Source organism: Sorex fumeus, unplaced genomic scaffold, assembly GCF_029834395.1.
Source record: "Sorex fumeus unplaced genomic scaffold, SorFum_2.1 ptg000099l, whole genome shotgun sequence".
NCBI lineage: Eukaryota > Metazoa > Chordata > Mammalia > Eulipotyphla > Soricidae > Sorex > Sorex fumeus.
Window position 1 is genome coordinate 8,367,354 of NW_026606156.1, and position 16,643 is coordinate 8,383,996.

A 16,643-nucleotide genomic window follows, 5' to 3' on the forward strand; every position below is an offset into this window, starting at 1 on the left:
TTAAGCCAAAAATGAGTATTTTCCTGATCAGCTCCCGGAAGCGCGCGGCCGCATTTGCAGCCGTGCGACATCTTATTATCTAGTTCTTACTCTGGAGAACCTGGCAGGCTACCAAAAGTATCCTGCCCACACAGCAGAGTCTGGCAAACTCCCCGTGGCGTATTCAATATGCCAAAAACCAGTAACAACGATAAGTCTCATTCTCCTGACCCTGAAAGGGCCTCGAATGTGGCATTTTCTAATATCTCAGGGCTAGGACAAAGGAGACGTTACTGGTGCCTGTTTGAGGAAGTTGATGAACAATAGGATGACAGAGATACAGTGATTCCTGATCAGTATAAACATATCGAACTCTATGCACAGCATTTACACTTCCCAAATTATTCTCAAGCAAATGCGTCTACATTCTATGTCAACGTAGCATTTTCCCTTGAATTTTCATTTCCTGTGTTTTCACTTTAGCGGCGCTGTTTCGCAGTGTCTAAATCTCAGGTGTGCACCATTAGAAACCAACCTCTGTACATGCTACGTGCAGGTACATTTTTCTTTACAGGTAAATCTTTCTTGGTGTCTTTCAGTGATGTTCTATACATTTTCTGTAAAGGCGTTAAACACGCTTCCTTAAATTCTCATGTGTTTAAAAATTCTCAACTATTCTGCCAACACTGTGTTTTCAGCCCTTTTCTGCAGAAACAATTGCATTCTGTAACTCTTTTGGTGGCAGGGCGTACACCCATTAGTGCGAGGGGTGAGAGGTGGCAGTACTGGGGGACCAACCAGGGACTCCCAAATGCAAGGTAGTTGTTTAACCCTGAGCCGCCGCCCGAGCCTGCTTTGCACGTCTCACAGGAGGTGTGCTTCCCACGTGCCAGCAGCGGGAGATGAGCAGCACAGCGGCCCTCAAGCGGCCCCACGGACCCCCTTCCTCCAATCTCCCTCCTGCGAGTCAGCTCTGGGCCTCTTTGGAGCAGGAGGGAGCAGCCTTAGGAGGACTGGGGGCTTTACTGCACTTCCCCAACACGGCCGCCAGAGGGCACCATTGTGCCAGGTTCATCCAGGAGCCGCACTGGCTTCTCTTGCCACTGGGCTGGTCTCTCCCGCCTCTGCTGGGGGCTGTGGCGACAGTGAGGACATCAAGTCCCTCCCACTGGCACTTGATGAGGTGCCAACCTTCCCATCTTGCCTCTCCTGGAAGGTTCCAGAAGGTACCAGCATGACTGGCTAGCAGCAGGACGCTTTCCCCACTTCCCGAGGAGTGGTGGGTCTTCAGGCAAGGCTGCCCAGGAACCCGTCCTGACCTGCTGGGCTGTGTCCACAGGCGGAAGTGCATGCTTGGACCCCGGTAGAATCCCAGCCAGGAGGGGCCACAGTGGGCTTTGGCGATGGGGATGGTTCTAGGCCCCACAGCTGAGGGACTCTCCCACATGGAGGAGCTGCCTGGGGCACTGAGCAGTCCAGGGCACTGTCCACTGTTCCCGAGGGTAGAGGGAGAGAGCAGGTACACCCATATGCCACCCAGACTCCAGACATGAGCCAGACTCTTCTCACATGGCTCTCAGAAGCTGAGTGACACCCACTGAATGTCCAGTGTTGGCCCGTCCAAGGTCCCTGGGCAGAGTGACCTCATGTCCAGATCTATGGGGCTCATTCTGACTTTTGATTCAATGCTGCTGCCTATCAGCGTCCCCATGGTAGACAGTCACCAGTTTCTGCTCGATTCTCTCATGGGGCCTCAAATGCTTCTCAGGACACCTGGTCCCTCCTGGGTGTTCAATCTGGCTGGGGGGCCCCTGCAGGGCCCTGGACGTGGTGCCAACTGAGCCCGGCAGTGAGGGTAGAGCCAGGGTCAGCTGCATGCAAGGCAGGCACATTACCCCCTGCACTCTCCCCAGTGCCCGCTGTCTGTGGACGTAGCAAAGATTATTGGTTAATGAGAGATTGACCGGTTTTCTTGAATTCCTGAAGGACACAATTGTTGAAGTGGTTGTGACCTGGAGGTGTTGATGAGCCAACTGACAGCAACGTGGTTCTCCACCTGTTTCTTGTGTTCTGACTGACAGCAATGTGGCTGTTTCGGTCCCCACTGTGACAGCACGTAGCCCTCCGCCTATTTCCTGTGTCCTGACTGTGACAGTATGTGGTTTCACAATCAACATGCAATACAATACAAAAGAAATGAGAAATGGTGGGCTGTGGCGAAGGCAGGCTTGCATGCAGGCTAGGAGCAGACAGGATGCAAAGGCAGCATTAGGAGGAGGACCAGGAGTGCTCCCCCTCCCCGACTCTTCTGGATGGCAGGCGAAGGATGGGTGACGGCAGACTCCCTGGTGTCGTATGATCTCTCCCTTTACGGCGCAGTCATAGTCATCATTACAGCCATAATCTCGGTTATCAGAGTTCCATCATCCTAGTCTCCTCGCAGACCTCAAAGTCTCCAAAGTGTGTTTTCCTCCTCTTCTTGTCTTCTCTTCGTTGCTGTGCTCTATCTTCTTCCTTTGTGCTCTGCTTCTATGTGTGCCAAGTGCTCTTAAGTTCTCTGTCTTCTGTCTGTGCCATTGTCTTCTCCTTCAGTCTGTCTCGTGGTCATATCCTTTCTTCTTCTGACCTTCTAACCATCTGACCTGACTTCGGCAACCTATAACCTTGTGACGGTGACCTCCCCAGCCCCTTACAGCATAGTTTTTACAGAAATCATGCAGGGCAGGGATACAAAGGTGGGGTTGAACATTAACAAATCAACAAAGAGAGGTAAGGCCACCCTCCAGGCGATCAACTCAAGGACAAAATCTCATCTAAGGAGATTACTCCAGATTGCTTAAAGGCAGGATTCCATCCAGGGTGTGCTGCTCTTCTTCCCGCAACTAGTAATCCACTTGGTCACAGTCACGGTCTTCCCGTTGTTCATCGATTTGCTCGAGCGGGCCCAGTAACGTCTCCATCGTGAGACTTGTTACTGTGTTTGGCATATTGAATACGTCACGGGTAGCTTGCCAGGCTCTGCTGTGCAGGCGAGATACTCTCGGTAGCTTGCCGGGCTCTCTGAGAGGGGCAGAGGAATTGAACTCGGGTCGGCCATGTTGGCCGCTTGTAAGGCAAACGCCCTACCGCTGTGCTATCACTCCAGCCCAGTAATCCACTTAGTTTTAATAAATTTCTAATATTTCTAGCAATGTCATTTTGAATGAGCACAGTAAGAGAGATAACGAGCTTAAAGTTTGGTTCTTCCTGAGGACATCTCATTATACATTCCAGACCACAGTCCTCAGGCCAGGTTAGTCTTCCTAACCCCAGCAGGATCCTTACTCAGTTACTTCTTTTGGGTCATGACAGCTTGCCCATTACTGTGCTCTTAACCCATAGTTAAGTTTTATGGCGCTTAACCTGGCCCATTTCAATGCCAGGGTAGCTCACAGCTTGCCCTGGATCCATCAGTCCTTCAATGGGACCCTACTCTTGGAGTGCTGGGAACTAAGGGCAACTGAGGCTTAAGTCAAGTAAATACGGATGCCCAGGAGTAAATATTATTTTGGAGTCAATTAACTCCCAAATAGACATAAAGCAAAGACTGCTAAATAAACCATACAAATGACATAAAGAGAAAAGCAATATGATTATTAGTTGTGCCTCAGTTGCTCCGTTGTAGGAGTGGCTCAATAAACCTTAAGCTCCCTGCAGGAGCATCAGTGTTATCCAACACTGACTGTGACCGTTTGTAGCTCTCTACCTGTCTCCTGTGTCCTGATTGTTACAGGAAGTGGCTCTCTGCCTGTTTCCCGTGTTCTGTGACAGTATGTGGCTCTCCACTTGTTTCCTGTGTCCCAACTGTTCCAGCAACATGGTCTCTGCCTGCTTCCTGTGTCCTGACTGACAGTATGCGGCTCTCTGCCTGTTTCTATGTCCCGACTGTGATGCAGTGCAGCTCTCTTTGTCCCGACTGTGACAGTACACGGTCACACTGAGTGATGTTGCCCTGACCCTCCTAAGGTGTCTCTGGCAACCTTTGCTGCTGGCCCATCACTCCCGGTGAGGAGGGAGCCACTGCAGTCCTGGGAGAGGACTCTCGGGCTGTGGCACCTGCTTTGCAGCCAGGCACCCCACAACAGAAGTGCCTGCTATGACATGTCCCAACTTCTTGACGTTATGGTGCGAGGGCAGGCACGCGGATCCAGCAGGTGGGCACAGGGGAGAACACCCACAGTGAGGCGGGGAGAGTCACATCTCCAACCGGAATCCAGCGAGACCAGACTGCCTGTCTCCATCCAGGCCTGGTGCCCGCCTCTGGGCTTCTGAAAGGACCTGGCAGGGCAGTGGACAGAACTTGGTCCCAAGCACCTGGTGTTGAAAGTCTCTGCAGAGCTCAGCACACCAGGAACTGGGATACTGACGTGGGTCTTCATGTTCACAATCTCTCACACATACGCACACACGTGTGCACATGCCAGACATTTTTGTGAGGTGCTTGTGCAGGACACCAGTCATGGCTGTGAGCTTGCATCACTCCCTGGATGACTCACATGCTCCTGTCCTGGCATGAAGCAAGAGCATTTTTAAATACACTGCAACTGAGCCCCGCCACAAGTGTGCCCCCTACATAGCCACATGCGGCACTGCAGCCCCTGGGCTGGGGGGCTCGGGCGTCTCTGGGGAGGGGCTCAGGGACAGAAGGACAGCAGGCCTGCTCGAGCTTTGCCCAGAGAGGCCCTAGTGGTCCTGGGCTCTGCTCGGGAAGAGGAAGTGACACAGCAGCAGGGTGGGCAGTCGAGACCCCATGGGCAGGAGAGCGCAGCCCCACCCGACACATCACCTCCAAGTCAATTCCAGGAGCCACCGGCAGCAGAAGGTGCTGTGGAGTGACTAGAGATCGAGGCCCAGGTTCTAGAATGACGGGCGAGACCAGGGTTCCAGAGCGATGGCCAAAACCCGGGTTCTAGAATGACGGGCAAGGCTGGGACCTACAATGGCAGGCAAGACCCGGGTTCTGAAACAAACACATTTACTCTGGAGGGCACAGGCTGCCCAGGGCCTTCTCAGAAGGCATCTCTGCGGTCCCCACAGACCAAAATCCTCAGGAGCAACAAGGAGCCTCTTCCCTCCCCTCAAGGCAAGAAGGCGGGGGCAGCTCCAAGAGCCTCTGGGGACCTGGGACCCTCTTCCCCGCCTTCCACTGCCCATGTCCCCTGCTAGGCCCTAGCACTGCCGCAGAGTGAGGCCGGGGAAGACTCGCCAGCCAGGGGAGAGGTTCCCTGGGCCTATCCCAGCACACGCCCGACTACAAGGGTCCACTGCAGGCAGAGCCGTGTCCGTCCCTTTCTGCAGCTGGGGCTGGGGTGCGGGTGTGGAGTGTGGGCAGACAGGAATGCCCGTGGGGTGAGCCCCGCTCCTGCCTGTGCTGTGGTGCTGCTGCAGGGGAGAAGGAGCACCCAGAGTGCCCATGTGGCGGCCTCAGGGAGGAAGGAGCACCCAGGCAGTGTCCACGTGGCAGCCTCAGCGTGTGTGCAGCCTGCTCCGAGCATGGTAGTCCTCATAGAAGCTCTGGGATGAGGCGGGCGTGCGGGGCGGCACAGCGTCCAGGGCCTGCATGAAGTGTCTGTGCAGGACACGTGTGGCGCCCATGTCCTCCTCCAGGGCTCGCAGACCGGCCTCCTGGCACACGGCCACAATCTGCACGACGAGATGGCCCAGTCAGGGTGCACAAGGCGGGGCTGGCGAGGTGGGCTGGACAGAGACCCGGGCAGCCCTGAGCCACTCACCTCCGCCCCGGAATACGCCTCCGTCCGCGAGACAAGCTCCTGCAGGTCCACATCCTCAGCCACGGGCATGGCGCGCAGACGCAGGCCCAGGATCTCCTGCCGGGTGGCCGCGTCTGGCAGTGGCACGTAGATGACACTATCGATGCGGCCGGGCCGAAGCAGTGCCTGCGGGAGGGACCCAGGGTGAGCGGACACCACGCCCCAAACACGGACACCGGACACAGAACACCAGACATGGACACGGGCAGACACGATGTACACGAACACAGGCAGACACGGACGGATACGGACACGCCCCCTCGCTCAGACCTGACACCGAATCCTGGACGCGCACCAACAGCGACCCCAGACACACACCGCCTGCATGCAGGCTCCAGGAGGGGCGGCACAGCTGTGGGGGGCCTGGTACGAGCCAGCTGGACATAGAACTTCCTTGCTGGCCTCACTGACCACCACTGGCCGGGTGGTCTAGGAGTCCTCCCAGCAGCTAGAGCCTGGGTGTCAGCTCACAGGGGTCCCCACCATGCCCTTCCACCAGCACTTACCTGGTCTATCTGATCCGGCCTGTTGGTGGCTGCTACGATGGTCACGTCCCTCAGCTGCTCCACGCCGTCCATCTCTGTCAGGAGCTGGGCCAGGACACGGTCTGCCACGTCCCCTGCCCCCGAGGACCTGAGTATGGATAGGCACAGACTAGGCGGCTCCCCACACAAGCCCTGAATCCCAACAGCCCATAAGTCCTCCAATGAGGAAACGCCCATGTCTGGACATTCAGACTGCAGACTCAGACCAAGGTGCTCCTGGCTGGGAAGGCAACCCATCATGGGCCCCAGGAACGGTCTCCACACCCCCCCCCTCACTCACACATACACACTTGCAAACATACACATACACTCACATACACACAACATGTACCCTCAGACTCACACACCTTCACTCATACATACACTCACATACATACACACGTTCACATACGCGTTCACTCTCACACATTTACACACAACTCACATACTCACACATACATGCTATTACAACTCATATATACTCACGATATGCACACATATACTCACAATACACTTTGTCACACCCCCACACTCAGACACATACTCTCACCCAAGCACTCATACACCCTTCACACAAACACTCTCACCTAAACACACAAACGTGTGCACGCACACACATCCCTCCCATGTACACGCACAGATGTGCAGTGCTGCCCCGGGATGCAGCCACCTCCACAGCAGGGCCCGTGCGAATCCTTAGAGGAGCTTGAGAGTGGGGCAGAGAGGGATCGTGTGCCCGTGAAGATTTCCCACAGACTCTGCCCCCCACACACATCCACAGAGACACACACATGAAACCAGCTCACACACGTGCATGTCAGCACACCAGACACACACATGCATGCTCACACATAAACACGCACATTGGAACAGATTATAATTCTCTTTGTTACCTGAGAGGCAGGAATACGCTCTTAATTTCATGCAATTGCAACACTGGAAACATGATTTAGCCCTGCAAAACCGAGCCCTGAGTCGTGTGCCCTCCTGACGGGGCTCTGCTGCACGATAAAACCTGGCTGATCTGTCTCTGAGGGTGCTTGGGCCCCCTAGACCACACCCGAGGGTGTTTGGGGAACCATGCTGTGCCGGGGACTGAAGTGGGTCAACCCTCGGCTCTCTCCCAGTCCAAATTTCAACAGCTTCAGTAGACACTGGATTGCGAAAATGACCCCGGGCAGCCCCAGAGTTTCCCGAAACTGAGGTCCCACATGCAAGCCTCGCCAAGCACACCATGAAGGAAAAGGCCAGAGAGAAAGACGTGAAGAGCAACCATGCTCCCCCAGGGGACATGCGTGAGGCCCGTCACCCCACGGCTCTGACAAGGCTGAGGCAGGAGGGCGCCTGGCCCACCCATGCAGGGCAGCACCCCACGGTCCTGGCAACTGTCTCTTACCTGCCCCTTTCAACAGCCAAGGCGTCGAGCTCGTCAAAGAAGATGATGGAAGGGGCCACCGCGCGAGCTTTCCGGAAGATCTGTGGGACAGATCAGAGCGGGTCAGAAATGATCGACTGTAGTGCTCCTCCCTCCTGAGAAAGGACCCTCACCGCCTCCCTCCTGAGAAAGAACGGTCACCGTCCCCCTCCTGAGAAAGGACCCTCACCGTCCTCCCTCCTGAGAAAGACCGTCACAGTCCTCCAGTAAACTGAGCTGGCAAAGATGTAAGGGAGGCAACATGGTGAATTTAGAAACAAACTGTCTCAGTAATCAGAACTGCACCTGAAACAGGAGGACTCTTGCCTAAAGAAACCACAATCCGCTCTCAGGTGGGCTGTGACGTCCCCGGGTTCGTACCCCGCGTGAGACACACGAGCTTGGCCGTCTTACCTCCCGCACTGCTCGCTCTGACTCGCCAACGTACTTATTCATTAACTCAGGCCCCTGCAGGGAAGCAAGCAGCCTCAGTGTCTCGCTGCACCCTCCTGGCGAGGACGAAAGCACACAAGGAAAACAAGGCAGGCGTGCGGCCAGCCTGGGGTCCGCCCCTGAGCACGCACGCCCGGCCCACACCAGCACCCACACTGCTCACGGCTCCCCTCACGTTCCCTCACATCTCCTCGCACGAGTCTGCTCAGGTCTCCTCGGCCCTGCTGACAGCTCCTCACCCGCCACTCAGACCTCTGCTCACACCTCCCCTCACGAGCACACCTCGCTCACACCTGCTCACAACTTCTCTCCCCTCCCTTCCCCAGAGGCTGCCGCGCAGCAGTGCCAGCCCACGCCAGATCCCTCTGGGCGCTCCTGCTGCCCCGGGGCCCCTCCCACCTTCACAGCGAGGAAGTTGAGCCCACTCTCGTTGGCCAGCGCCTTCGCGATCATGGTCTTCGAGCAGCCGGGGGGCCCGTACAGGAGGACCCCTTTCGGGGGCCGGATGCCCATGCGCAGGAAGGCCTCGGGGTGTTTCTGGGGCCACTCCACAGCCTGTTTGAGCTTCAGCTTGATTTCCTCCAGCCCCCCGATGTCTGACCAGGAGACCTGTGAGACACGAGTGCTGCAAACGCAGGGCAGAAAAGCAGCACCCGGCGGCGCAGAGCAGGAGGGCAGATGATCACAGCGCAGAGGGCACTGGCCTTGCACACCACTAGCCCACGTTCCTTCCCAGCACCCCACAGGGTCCCCGAGCCCACCAGGAGTGATCCCTGGCACAGAGCCAGGAGTAAGCCCTGAGCATCGCGAGACCAAAGACCAAGGGGGAAACAGGTACCACGACGAGAGCCAGGCGTGACGAGGGTCCCGGGACGAGCATCTCTGGGCCAGCAGAGGGCTGCCCGTCCCTCAGCATCTCAGCCCCCAAGGAAACAATCAAGAGGCTGTTAAGTGAACCTCTGCCTGCCCCTCTGCACAGGCACTGCCCAACGGGGCAGTAACTGACATCTCGGGGGGATTAAGAAGCGCTTTAAAGTCGGTGGGAGGAGCACATAGCAGACAGGGTGCAGGAAAAGCAGCGCTCGGGGTAAACAGACAGCGAGTCACACTTGTGAGACCAAGAAAAGGCAAGACCACTAACCACCGCTCCCCACTTCAAAGTGAAGGCAAACAAAGCCTAATGGAAACCAGGATGGAAACAAGACGTGGGCAGGCATCAAAGCAGCAGCCCGTGAAAACAAGGAGCAGGGTGGAGCCGCCAAAGACGAATCCAAAGGACTCACCCAGAGGCCACCTCTCGGGTCCCAGACATGTGCAGCACACCCACACACGTGACTCTGCGTGGGAGCCAGCCCCGAAGCACTGGACGGGGCCTGGAGACCCCCCAGCCCTGGCACCCCACTGGGCAAGACAAGGAGCTGCTGACAGCAACAAGGCACGCCGGGCCCCCAGGAGTGAGCTCCATGTCCCCCAGGGGCACGCCGTGTGTGGGCTTGTGGCCTGACAGGGACGTGCGCATGGGGAGCCTGAGGGAGGTGGCCGACTTCAGAGGCAGAGAGGCAAGCAGACAGGCAGGCAGCCAAACAGGAAGTCAGCGAGCTCCATGGCACCCCACGAGAGCTGTGAGCCCTTTCCCGGGTGCTCTTTCTCACCTGCTCTCTCTCCCCCCACCCCCGTCACACACAGGGAGTCAGCGCGCCCCGGAGCACCCATGAGGAGAGCTGCGTGTCCCATCGCTCTGTGACACTGCAGGAAGGTAGTTGTGAGGGTAGCCTGAATGCTGAGTCTCAGGCAGGGGGAGGCAGCACTTACACTGGGCACGTCCACGGCCACCTCTCTCATGGCACTGGGTCTGACCTCATTCATGGCCTGCAGGAAGTCCTGCAGAGTGACTGTCACCGACGCGGCCAGCTGGCTGTCGGGCACATGCGGCTGCTTCCCCTGGGCCCTCAGTAAGGCACACAGACCTGCAGGGACAGACGCCAGCTCACCTCCTGCCAGAGCCGCACATGCCCTGGAGCAGTGGCGAGCAAGGGGGCCTGGCGGGGACCTCACCGACAGACGGAGAGAAGCACCCTGCTCCCCCCACCGCCGGCCCTGCACAGGAAACTCCCCACTATCCCGCTGAAGCTCAGCGGGGAGTAGGTTCGGTGACTTCAGAAGAGACATCAGACCCGAGCCAGCAAGGCTCACCCGTGCACGTCACTCCCACTGACAGATGCCCACCCACACGCAGAGACACGCACATACACACGAAGATACAAACACACACAGACACACACGTGCACACAGGCAGACTCACAGACACAACCCCCCGTCCCGGCACCCAGGTGCAGCGTGACACCAGCTGCCGAGACAGACACGTGTGAGAACACGGAGTTCTCTCCGAGCCATCTGACTTTGCTGGCACCGGCAGCTGTGCTGGCTGGACCCACCTAGGCCTGGGCAACTCCGTCTCAATGGCCATGCCAAGTTGCAGATGGTCAGTGCTGAGAAGTAAGACCTGGGGGTGCGGCCTGTCATGGGGGCTGTCCATGGAGCCTCACTTACGTGACCTTTCAGACTGTGTCAGGGTGTCTGTGGGGGGATGTGTCTGTGTGTAGGCGTGACTAGACAAGGGTGTGTGTGGGGGGGTTGTGTGTATTGTCTATGTTGGGGGTGTCTGTAGCGGGTGTGTCTGGGGGGTCCTTGTGTTGTGAGGCCAGAGGAGGCCCTGTCTATGAGAGGATGAGTGGGTACATGTGTGCATGTATACGGTTTTATGTGCAAGTGTGTATGTGTATATGTGTGCGAGTGTGTTCATGTGAGTGCGTATGTGCATATTAGCGCACGTGCATATATGCACGTGTATGCATGAGTACATGCACACGTGAGCAACTGTGTGTCCACGTGAGTGTGTATGTGCAAGTACACAAGTGAGTGCATACGTGTGTGTGCACGTGCACGTGTGTGCCCAGAACCGCACAGGCCCGGCTGCGCCCTGCAGGTCGCAGTGCCCGTCTGTGGGCCCCTTCCCGTGGTCCCACCAGGAGCCGCCCGCCCCGCCGGCCCAGGCTCACCCGCCTCGTTGCACAGGGCCCTGAGGTCGGCCCCCACATAGCCGTGGGCGCTGCCGGCCAGGTGCCGCAGGTCTGCATCGGTCAGCCCGTGGGGGACAGAGCGGAGCAGCTTGCGCAGGATGTCCAGGCGGCCCTCGGCAGTGGGCACGCCGATCTCCACCTCCTGGTCGAAGCGGCCGGGCCTGCGCAGGGCCGCGTCCAGTGCCTCAGGCCGGTTGGTGGCCCCCAGGACCAGCACCCGCCCTTCACTTCCTTCCTGGCAGAAGGAAGCCACGTGCCAGCGTCACCTCACATGACGGCAGGCAGGTCCCACTGCCTGCTCTGTCCACCCAGCCACCTAGCCCCGGGTGCAGGCAGGACTCACAGCGCCAAGGCCATCCATGAGCGTGAGACGGCAGGCAGGTCCCACTGCCTGCTCTGTCCACCCAGCCACCTAGCCCCGGGTGCAGGCAGGACTCACAGCGCCAAGGCCATCCATGAGCGTGAGCAGAGAGGCCACCACGCGCTTGTCCACGTCACTCTGAGCCCCTTCTCTTCTCGGGCAGAGGGCGTCCAGCTCGTCAATGAAGATGACTGACGGGCGCCTGTGGGCCGAGAGCAAGCTCCACCGTCTGCTTTGTGGCCCCTCCAAGACCCCCCACCAGCCAGCCCAGCAGCCGCACACTGGGCTTGGCTGCCACCAGTGGACAAAGGAGCATGAGGGCTCCGTGGCTCAGGACGTCTTGCTCGGGAACCCTGGGCAGTCCTGCCGGCCCTGCGGAGGACACAGCCCAGGCAGCTCACGGCGTGGAGGGCGACTGTCTCCGCCCCAGGCCCAGCACATGGGCACCTGAGCCCCGTCTGCCCCTGCTCCCGCCCAAGCCCGAGGACGCACCTCCGCGAGGCTTCTGCAAAGATCCGGCGAAGGCTGGCTTCCGTCTCTCCATAGAACCTGCGACCAGCGACACCTTAGGGACCAACCAGGACGATTTCCCGGAGGGGTCTGGGCAGCCTCGACTTTCCAAGTGTTTCCCGAGCACTGAGCTCTCTCCACGTGGACAGGGGCTTCGTCCATCCCTGAGCCCCCACACCCGGCCCAGGCGTCCACAGCATCAGCCTGGACCTACTTGCTCAGGATCTCGGGGCCGTTGATGACAAAGACGGACGCGCCAGACTCGGAGGCCACAGCCCGGGCGATCATGGTCTTCCCGGTCCCCGGTGGACCGTAGAGCAGCACCCCCGTCGGGGGAGGGACCCCTGCAGGGAGGCCCAAGGCTCAGCGTTGCCAGCAGTGTGCGGGCTGCCCACATCTTGGCCTGAGCTCACACGGCAAGGGAGGGCCCAGCTAGCTCCAGACCCCGGGCCCCAGTGGCCAGTGGAGAGAAGACACCACCCCCTCCCTCCTTCAGGGCCCGGTACCCACACTGGTCACTTGAGACGCAGAGAGAGAGAGAGGCAGGCCAGAGTCTGCGGGGCCCTGGCGGTAACCATGCAGGAGCCCCTCAGAGTGGCGTGGGACGGCCTGGACGTGTGCGTGGACACCATGGGGAGGGATGCCCGGGGACACCACACAACCCGGCCTCACCGCAGCGCCGGAACAGCTGGGGCTGGGTGAGGGGCAGCTCGACGGCCCTCCGCAGGGCAGCCAGCTGTGGGGCCAGCCCGCCGATCATATCGTAGGTCACCCTGGGCAGCGGGTTCTGCTCCCCGGACTCTGTGTGGGCACCGGTGAAGTGGATGCGGGTCGACGCGGAGATAAAGTAAAACGTGTCCGTGTTGCGCCGCGCCCCCAGGCTGGCCGGGTCCAGCCACTCTCGGTCCCCAGCGGGCCTGGAGTCGGATTCTGAGCCGAGACCCGGGCTTGGGACCTGGAGCCCAGGCCCACAGCTGTCCGCAGGGCTCTGGGGGATGCACGGGGAGCCATGGTCCTGCACGGGCCTGCAGGGCGTGCTGCTGGCCGGGGGCAGCCGGGGGGTGCCCAGCTCCAGCTGGCTGAGCTGCAGGGACAGGTCCAGGGTGCTGACATCTGTGCTGGACGGCTCAGAGGCCGGGCCCTGCGCCTCCTGGTCCCCCTCACCCGGGGGCTCTCTCAGGACCACGCCATCTGCCCCTCGGACACCCAATACTCGCATCTCCAAGAGCCGGATGTAGAAGGTGAAGGACAGGAAGTTGCCCGGCAGGACGATCTTGCGGTCTGGAAGGACAAGGGGTGGAGGCTCAGGCTGGCTCACGCGGAGTGGCAGCCCCATGGGCCACTGGACACACAGTCCATCACGGGCAGGTCCGGAGGGCAACACCTGCAGGTCACCCTCTGCCCATGACAGCCACGTTCAGGACGCCTGACACTGGCGGCTGCAGCCGCCATGGTCAGTGCCTGTCAGTCCTCGGCCACTCGCTCCTCTGCAGCGGACCCCACAGCTGGCTCACCCAGTTTCCTCCGCAAACACTCGGCCAGTGGCTCCTTCCCCAGGTCCTCGTCTGCGTCACTGCATGGGTGGAAATGGTGTGAGTCCACCGGGAAGGGGGGCACGGCCAGCACAGTGAGCTGGCCACACTTCCTGGCTCCTGACCACTAGCTGAGGCTTATTTGTGAGGCCAAGCACAGACCCCAGCCCCTGCTGGGCACATCTTCACAGTGACCACTGTCCAGCAGGGCAGAACGCCAGAGTCACACACAGAAAAGCACGCTGGTGGGGAGTGCATGGACACCCCGCAAACCACAGTGGAAGCTCTGGTGTCTCTGGGGGGGGGGGGGGCGGGGGCACGTCAACCCCAGGCCTTGAGTCTCCAGACAGGCCCCTGCCGCCAAGTATAGCCCCAGCCCTAGGAAGTCCTGTTCGTATGGTGCCTGGGTCAGAACTATCAGGTGACGCTGTCCACTGCTGCCCTCAGCACCGGCCCTGCCTGAGCCTGCAGCGGGAGCGTCTCTGAGGCCTGTGCCCAACTTCATCTTTGAGGAAAGCAAGTCCACCTCCTGGGAGGCCAAGCAGGCCAGAGGGGACAGAGGCAGTCAGCACGCGGAAAGTGCTCCAGGCCAACTGTCAGACACAAACCCGAGTCTGCCGGACACTGCCCAGCCACGCCCCGGGTCGGACTCAGCCAGAGATGAGCAGAGGGTGTGGTGGGGGAGGTGGTTCGGCCCCACAGCTCTTAGCGCGCACCTAACTCTCCGCTCCGCATAGACACCAGAGCCCACAAGGGCGTAGACCACAGATTCCCAGCACATGCTGGGACGTGCTGATGCCAACAATCCCCCAGCGGCTTGGCACATGCGTGCACAGGACACCAGGCCACAAGCCGGACGACCAGAGAGGCTGAGAGGCCCGTAAGCCAAGAACACTCAGAAGGCGCTTAAGTTACAGACCCAGACAAGAACGATCAAGTCTGTGCTCTGAAAAGCGGACGGAAGAGGAGAAACACACATCCTGGCCACGGAAAGCCACGCTGGAATGAGCAGACACAGAGAAGCACTTATGCCAGCCAATGGTTTGGCGACGAAGTCAGAGGGTGAAGTCTGTCCTGTGTCATGACCCCACGCCACACACGCCAAGCTTGGGACCAGGCTTGAAGCCCTCTCCTTGGTCCCTCAAAACACCTTCTGAAAATGGCATTTGATGAGGAAGAACTACAGCTACGATGGAGAAAGACTCGAAGGGTGATCTGCTGACCGCTGGCCTTGAGGGCTGTCAACCAGCCGGTGCTGATGTCCCTACTAACACGGCTTCAGCCACAGCAAGAAGGACAAGGATCGGCCCTGCCAACTGCACTGTCAAACCATCCCGGGTACTGGATCCCTAAGCGCCCGCAGAGACACACCTGAGGCACACGTCCACCTCCTCAGCTGGCACCAAGGCCCCCAGAAGCGGCTGCACCCGGACGGCGTCACCTGCCTTCACGCCCATGCTCCTCTGGGCGGCTTCACTCAGGCCCACCTTCCCTCCGGGAAAGGCCGCCACTGGCCAGGCTGTGAAGATCTGCCAGGACAGAGAGGAGAGTCAGGATGCAGGGCACAGCGGGCCCTGGGCAGAGCTGGCACGGGCAGCCAGGTTCCTGTCACAGCACTCCTCCATCAGCGACGGACTGGAGAAAGCAGGAAAGGCGCGGGGAACAGTCCGCAAGAGATGAGCCGGGAACGTGCAGCGGGTCTAAGCGGGAGCGTGCCCGGGGTGGAGGAGCTGCTGGGTCTGATCTCTGCCACCACAACAAAAACAAGAGCAAAACTCCCAGTACCAGGCTGGGTGCAGCTCTGAAGAAGGGAGGGCACAGGAGGGGCAGTGCAGTGCAGATCCAGCTTGCGGGGAGACAGACAGACAGAGCTGGGCGGCGGGAGGTCACGTGCCAGCCTGCCCCCTTGGCAGAGCGTGGCCATGGGGGAGCTTGCCTCCCAAGCAGGGTGCGGTCCTGGGGCCTTACCTCCTGCTGCCCGCGGGGGCCGGTGAGCAGCGCCGGGCGGCCGATGCACAGGCCCGCAGCCTTCAGGGTGCCCAGGGCCAGCTGCACCAGGGAGCTCTGGAGGCGCTTAGGGACGCGGACATCTGCAGCAGAGAACACCCTGTCCCTGGGTGCCGGGGGGGAAAGGTCCCTTCCCAGCGTGGCCTGGGGCCAGCCAAGGCAGGGCACGCAGGATGTCCCTCAGCCCGTTACCCGGGAGAACCCACCCGGCACCAGCTCTGGGGTCCCCACTCAGAGCGGCTCCTGGCACAGATGCCCCAGCAACCTGGGCTACCCCACCCACCTCCTGTGCCCCCAGAACAGCAGCATTGACCCTGCACTTAGGAGGGCATGGGGCTCCCCTCCCACGGCCTGATCCTGAGTGAAAGGCAGCACACACCGCCTGTACCGGGGAGGCAGGGAGGGGCGTGCGAGGGGCGTGCACCCTGGAGAGGGAGGGGCCCCGCACCCCTGCACCTGGGGAGGGAGGGACCCCGCACCTGGGGAGGGAGGGACTCGGCACCCGTTCACCTGGAAAGGGACCCTGCACCCCCGCACCCTGGGGAGGGAGAGGGGGCCCCTGCATTCCTGCACCATGTGGAGGGAGGAACCCCGCACCCCTGCACCCTGGGGAGGGAGGGACCCCGCACCCCTGCACCCGGGAGGTGGGGAGAGGCCCCGAGAGGCGCCTGCACCCCTGCACCGGGAGGGAGGGCGGCCCCGGCCCCGGCCCCTGCCCACCCTTGTCCAGGGCGCCGGTGACCGTCAGCAGCGCGGGCCCGTCGGCCGGCGAGCCCGGGGCCCCGTCCCCGCCGCGGGAGGGCGTCCGGCGGCCCTTCCGGGAGGACATGCCGGGTCCGGCGGCCGGTCGGGGGGCGCTTCCGGGGCAGAGGTCACGGGCGCGGGGCCGGCGGGGCCGGGGAGACCCCGGAGAGGCGCCGGGCGGACGCCGCGGAGCAGCGCGCGGCTCGGCGTGGGCAGCGAGCCGGGCAGG

At 60.3% G+C, this 16,643-nt stretch overlaps 1 protein-coding gene across 1 annotated transcript; it reads right to left on the reverse strand.

The window, feature by feature from the left end:
- Positions 1-4,976: 4,976 nt before the first annotated feature.
- Positions 4,977-16,614, reverse strand: AFG2A (AFG2 AAA ATPase homolog A). The gene is made up of 16 exons (XM_056134503.1): positions 16,391-16,614; positions 15,632-15,753; positions 15,035-15,192; positions 13,646-13,704; positions 12,804-13,412; positions 12,346-12,475; positions 12,114-12,170; positions 11,700-11,823; positions 11,240-11,495; positions 9,993-10,147; positions 8,580-8,789; positions 8,142-8,195; positions 7,710-7,789; positions 6,296-6,422; positions 5,751-5,915; positions 4,977-5,661 (listed from the first exon to the last, which is right to left on the reverse strand). The coding sequence occupies exons 1-16, from the start codon at positions 16,497-16,499 to the stop codon at positions 5,485-5,487; spliced, it is 2,592 nt and encodes an 863-aa protein (XP_055990478.1). The 5' UTR covers positions 16,500-16,614; the 3' UTR covers positions 4,977-5,484.
- Between the last annotated feature and the right edge of the window lie 29 nt (positions 16,615-16,643).

Bases quoted from the DNA above. Each gene is read 5' to 3' on its own strand.
- AFG2A (XM_056134503.1), bottom strand. From the start codon at position 16,499: ATGTCCTCCCGGAAGGGCCGCCGGACGCCCTCCCGCGGCGGGGACGGG. The intron at 11,496-11,699 runs GTGAGTCCTGCC...TCCTTCTGCCAG, and splicing joins TCATGGATGGCCTTGGCGCT to GAAGGAAGTGAAGGGCGGGT. The intron at 5,916-6,295 runs GTAAGTGCTGGT...TCCCTCCCGCAG, and splicing joins GGCCGGATCAGATAGACCAG to GCACTGCTTCGGCCCGGCCG.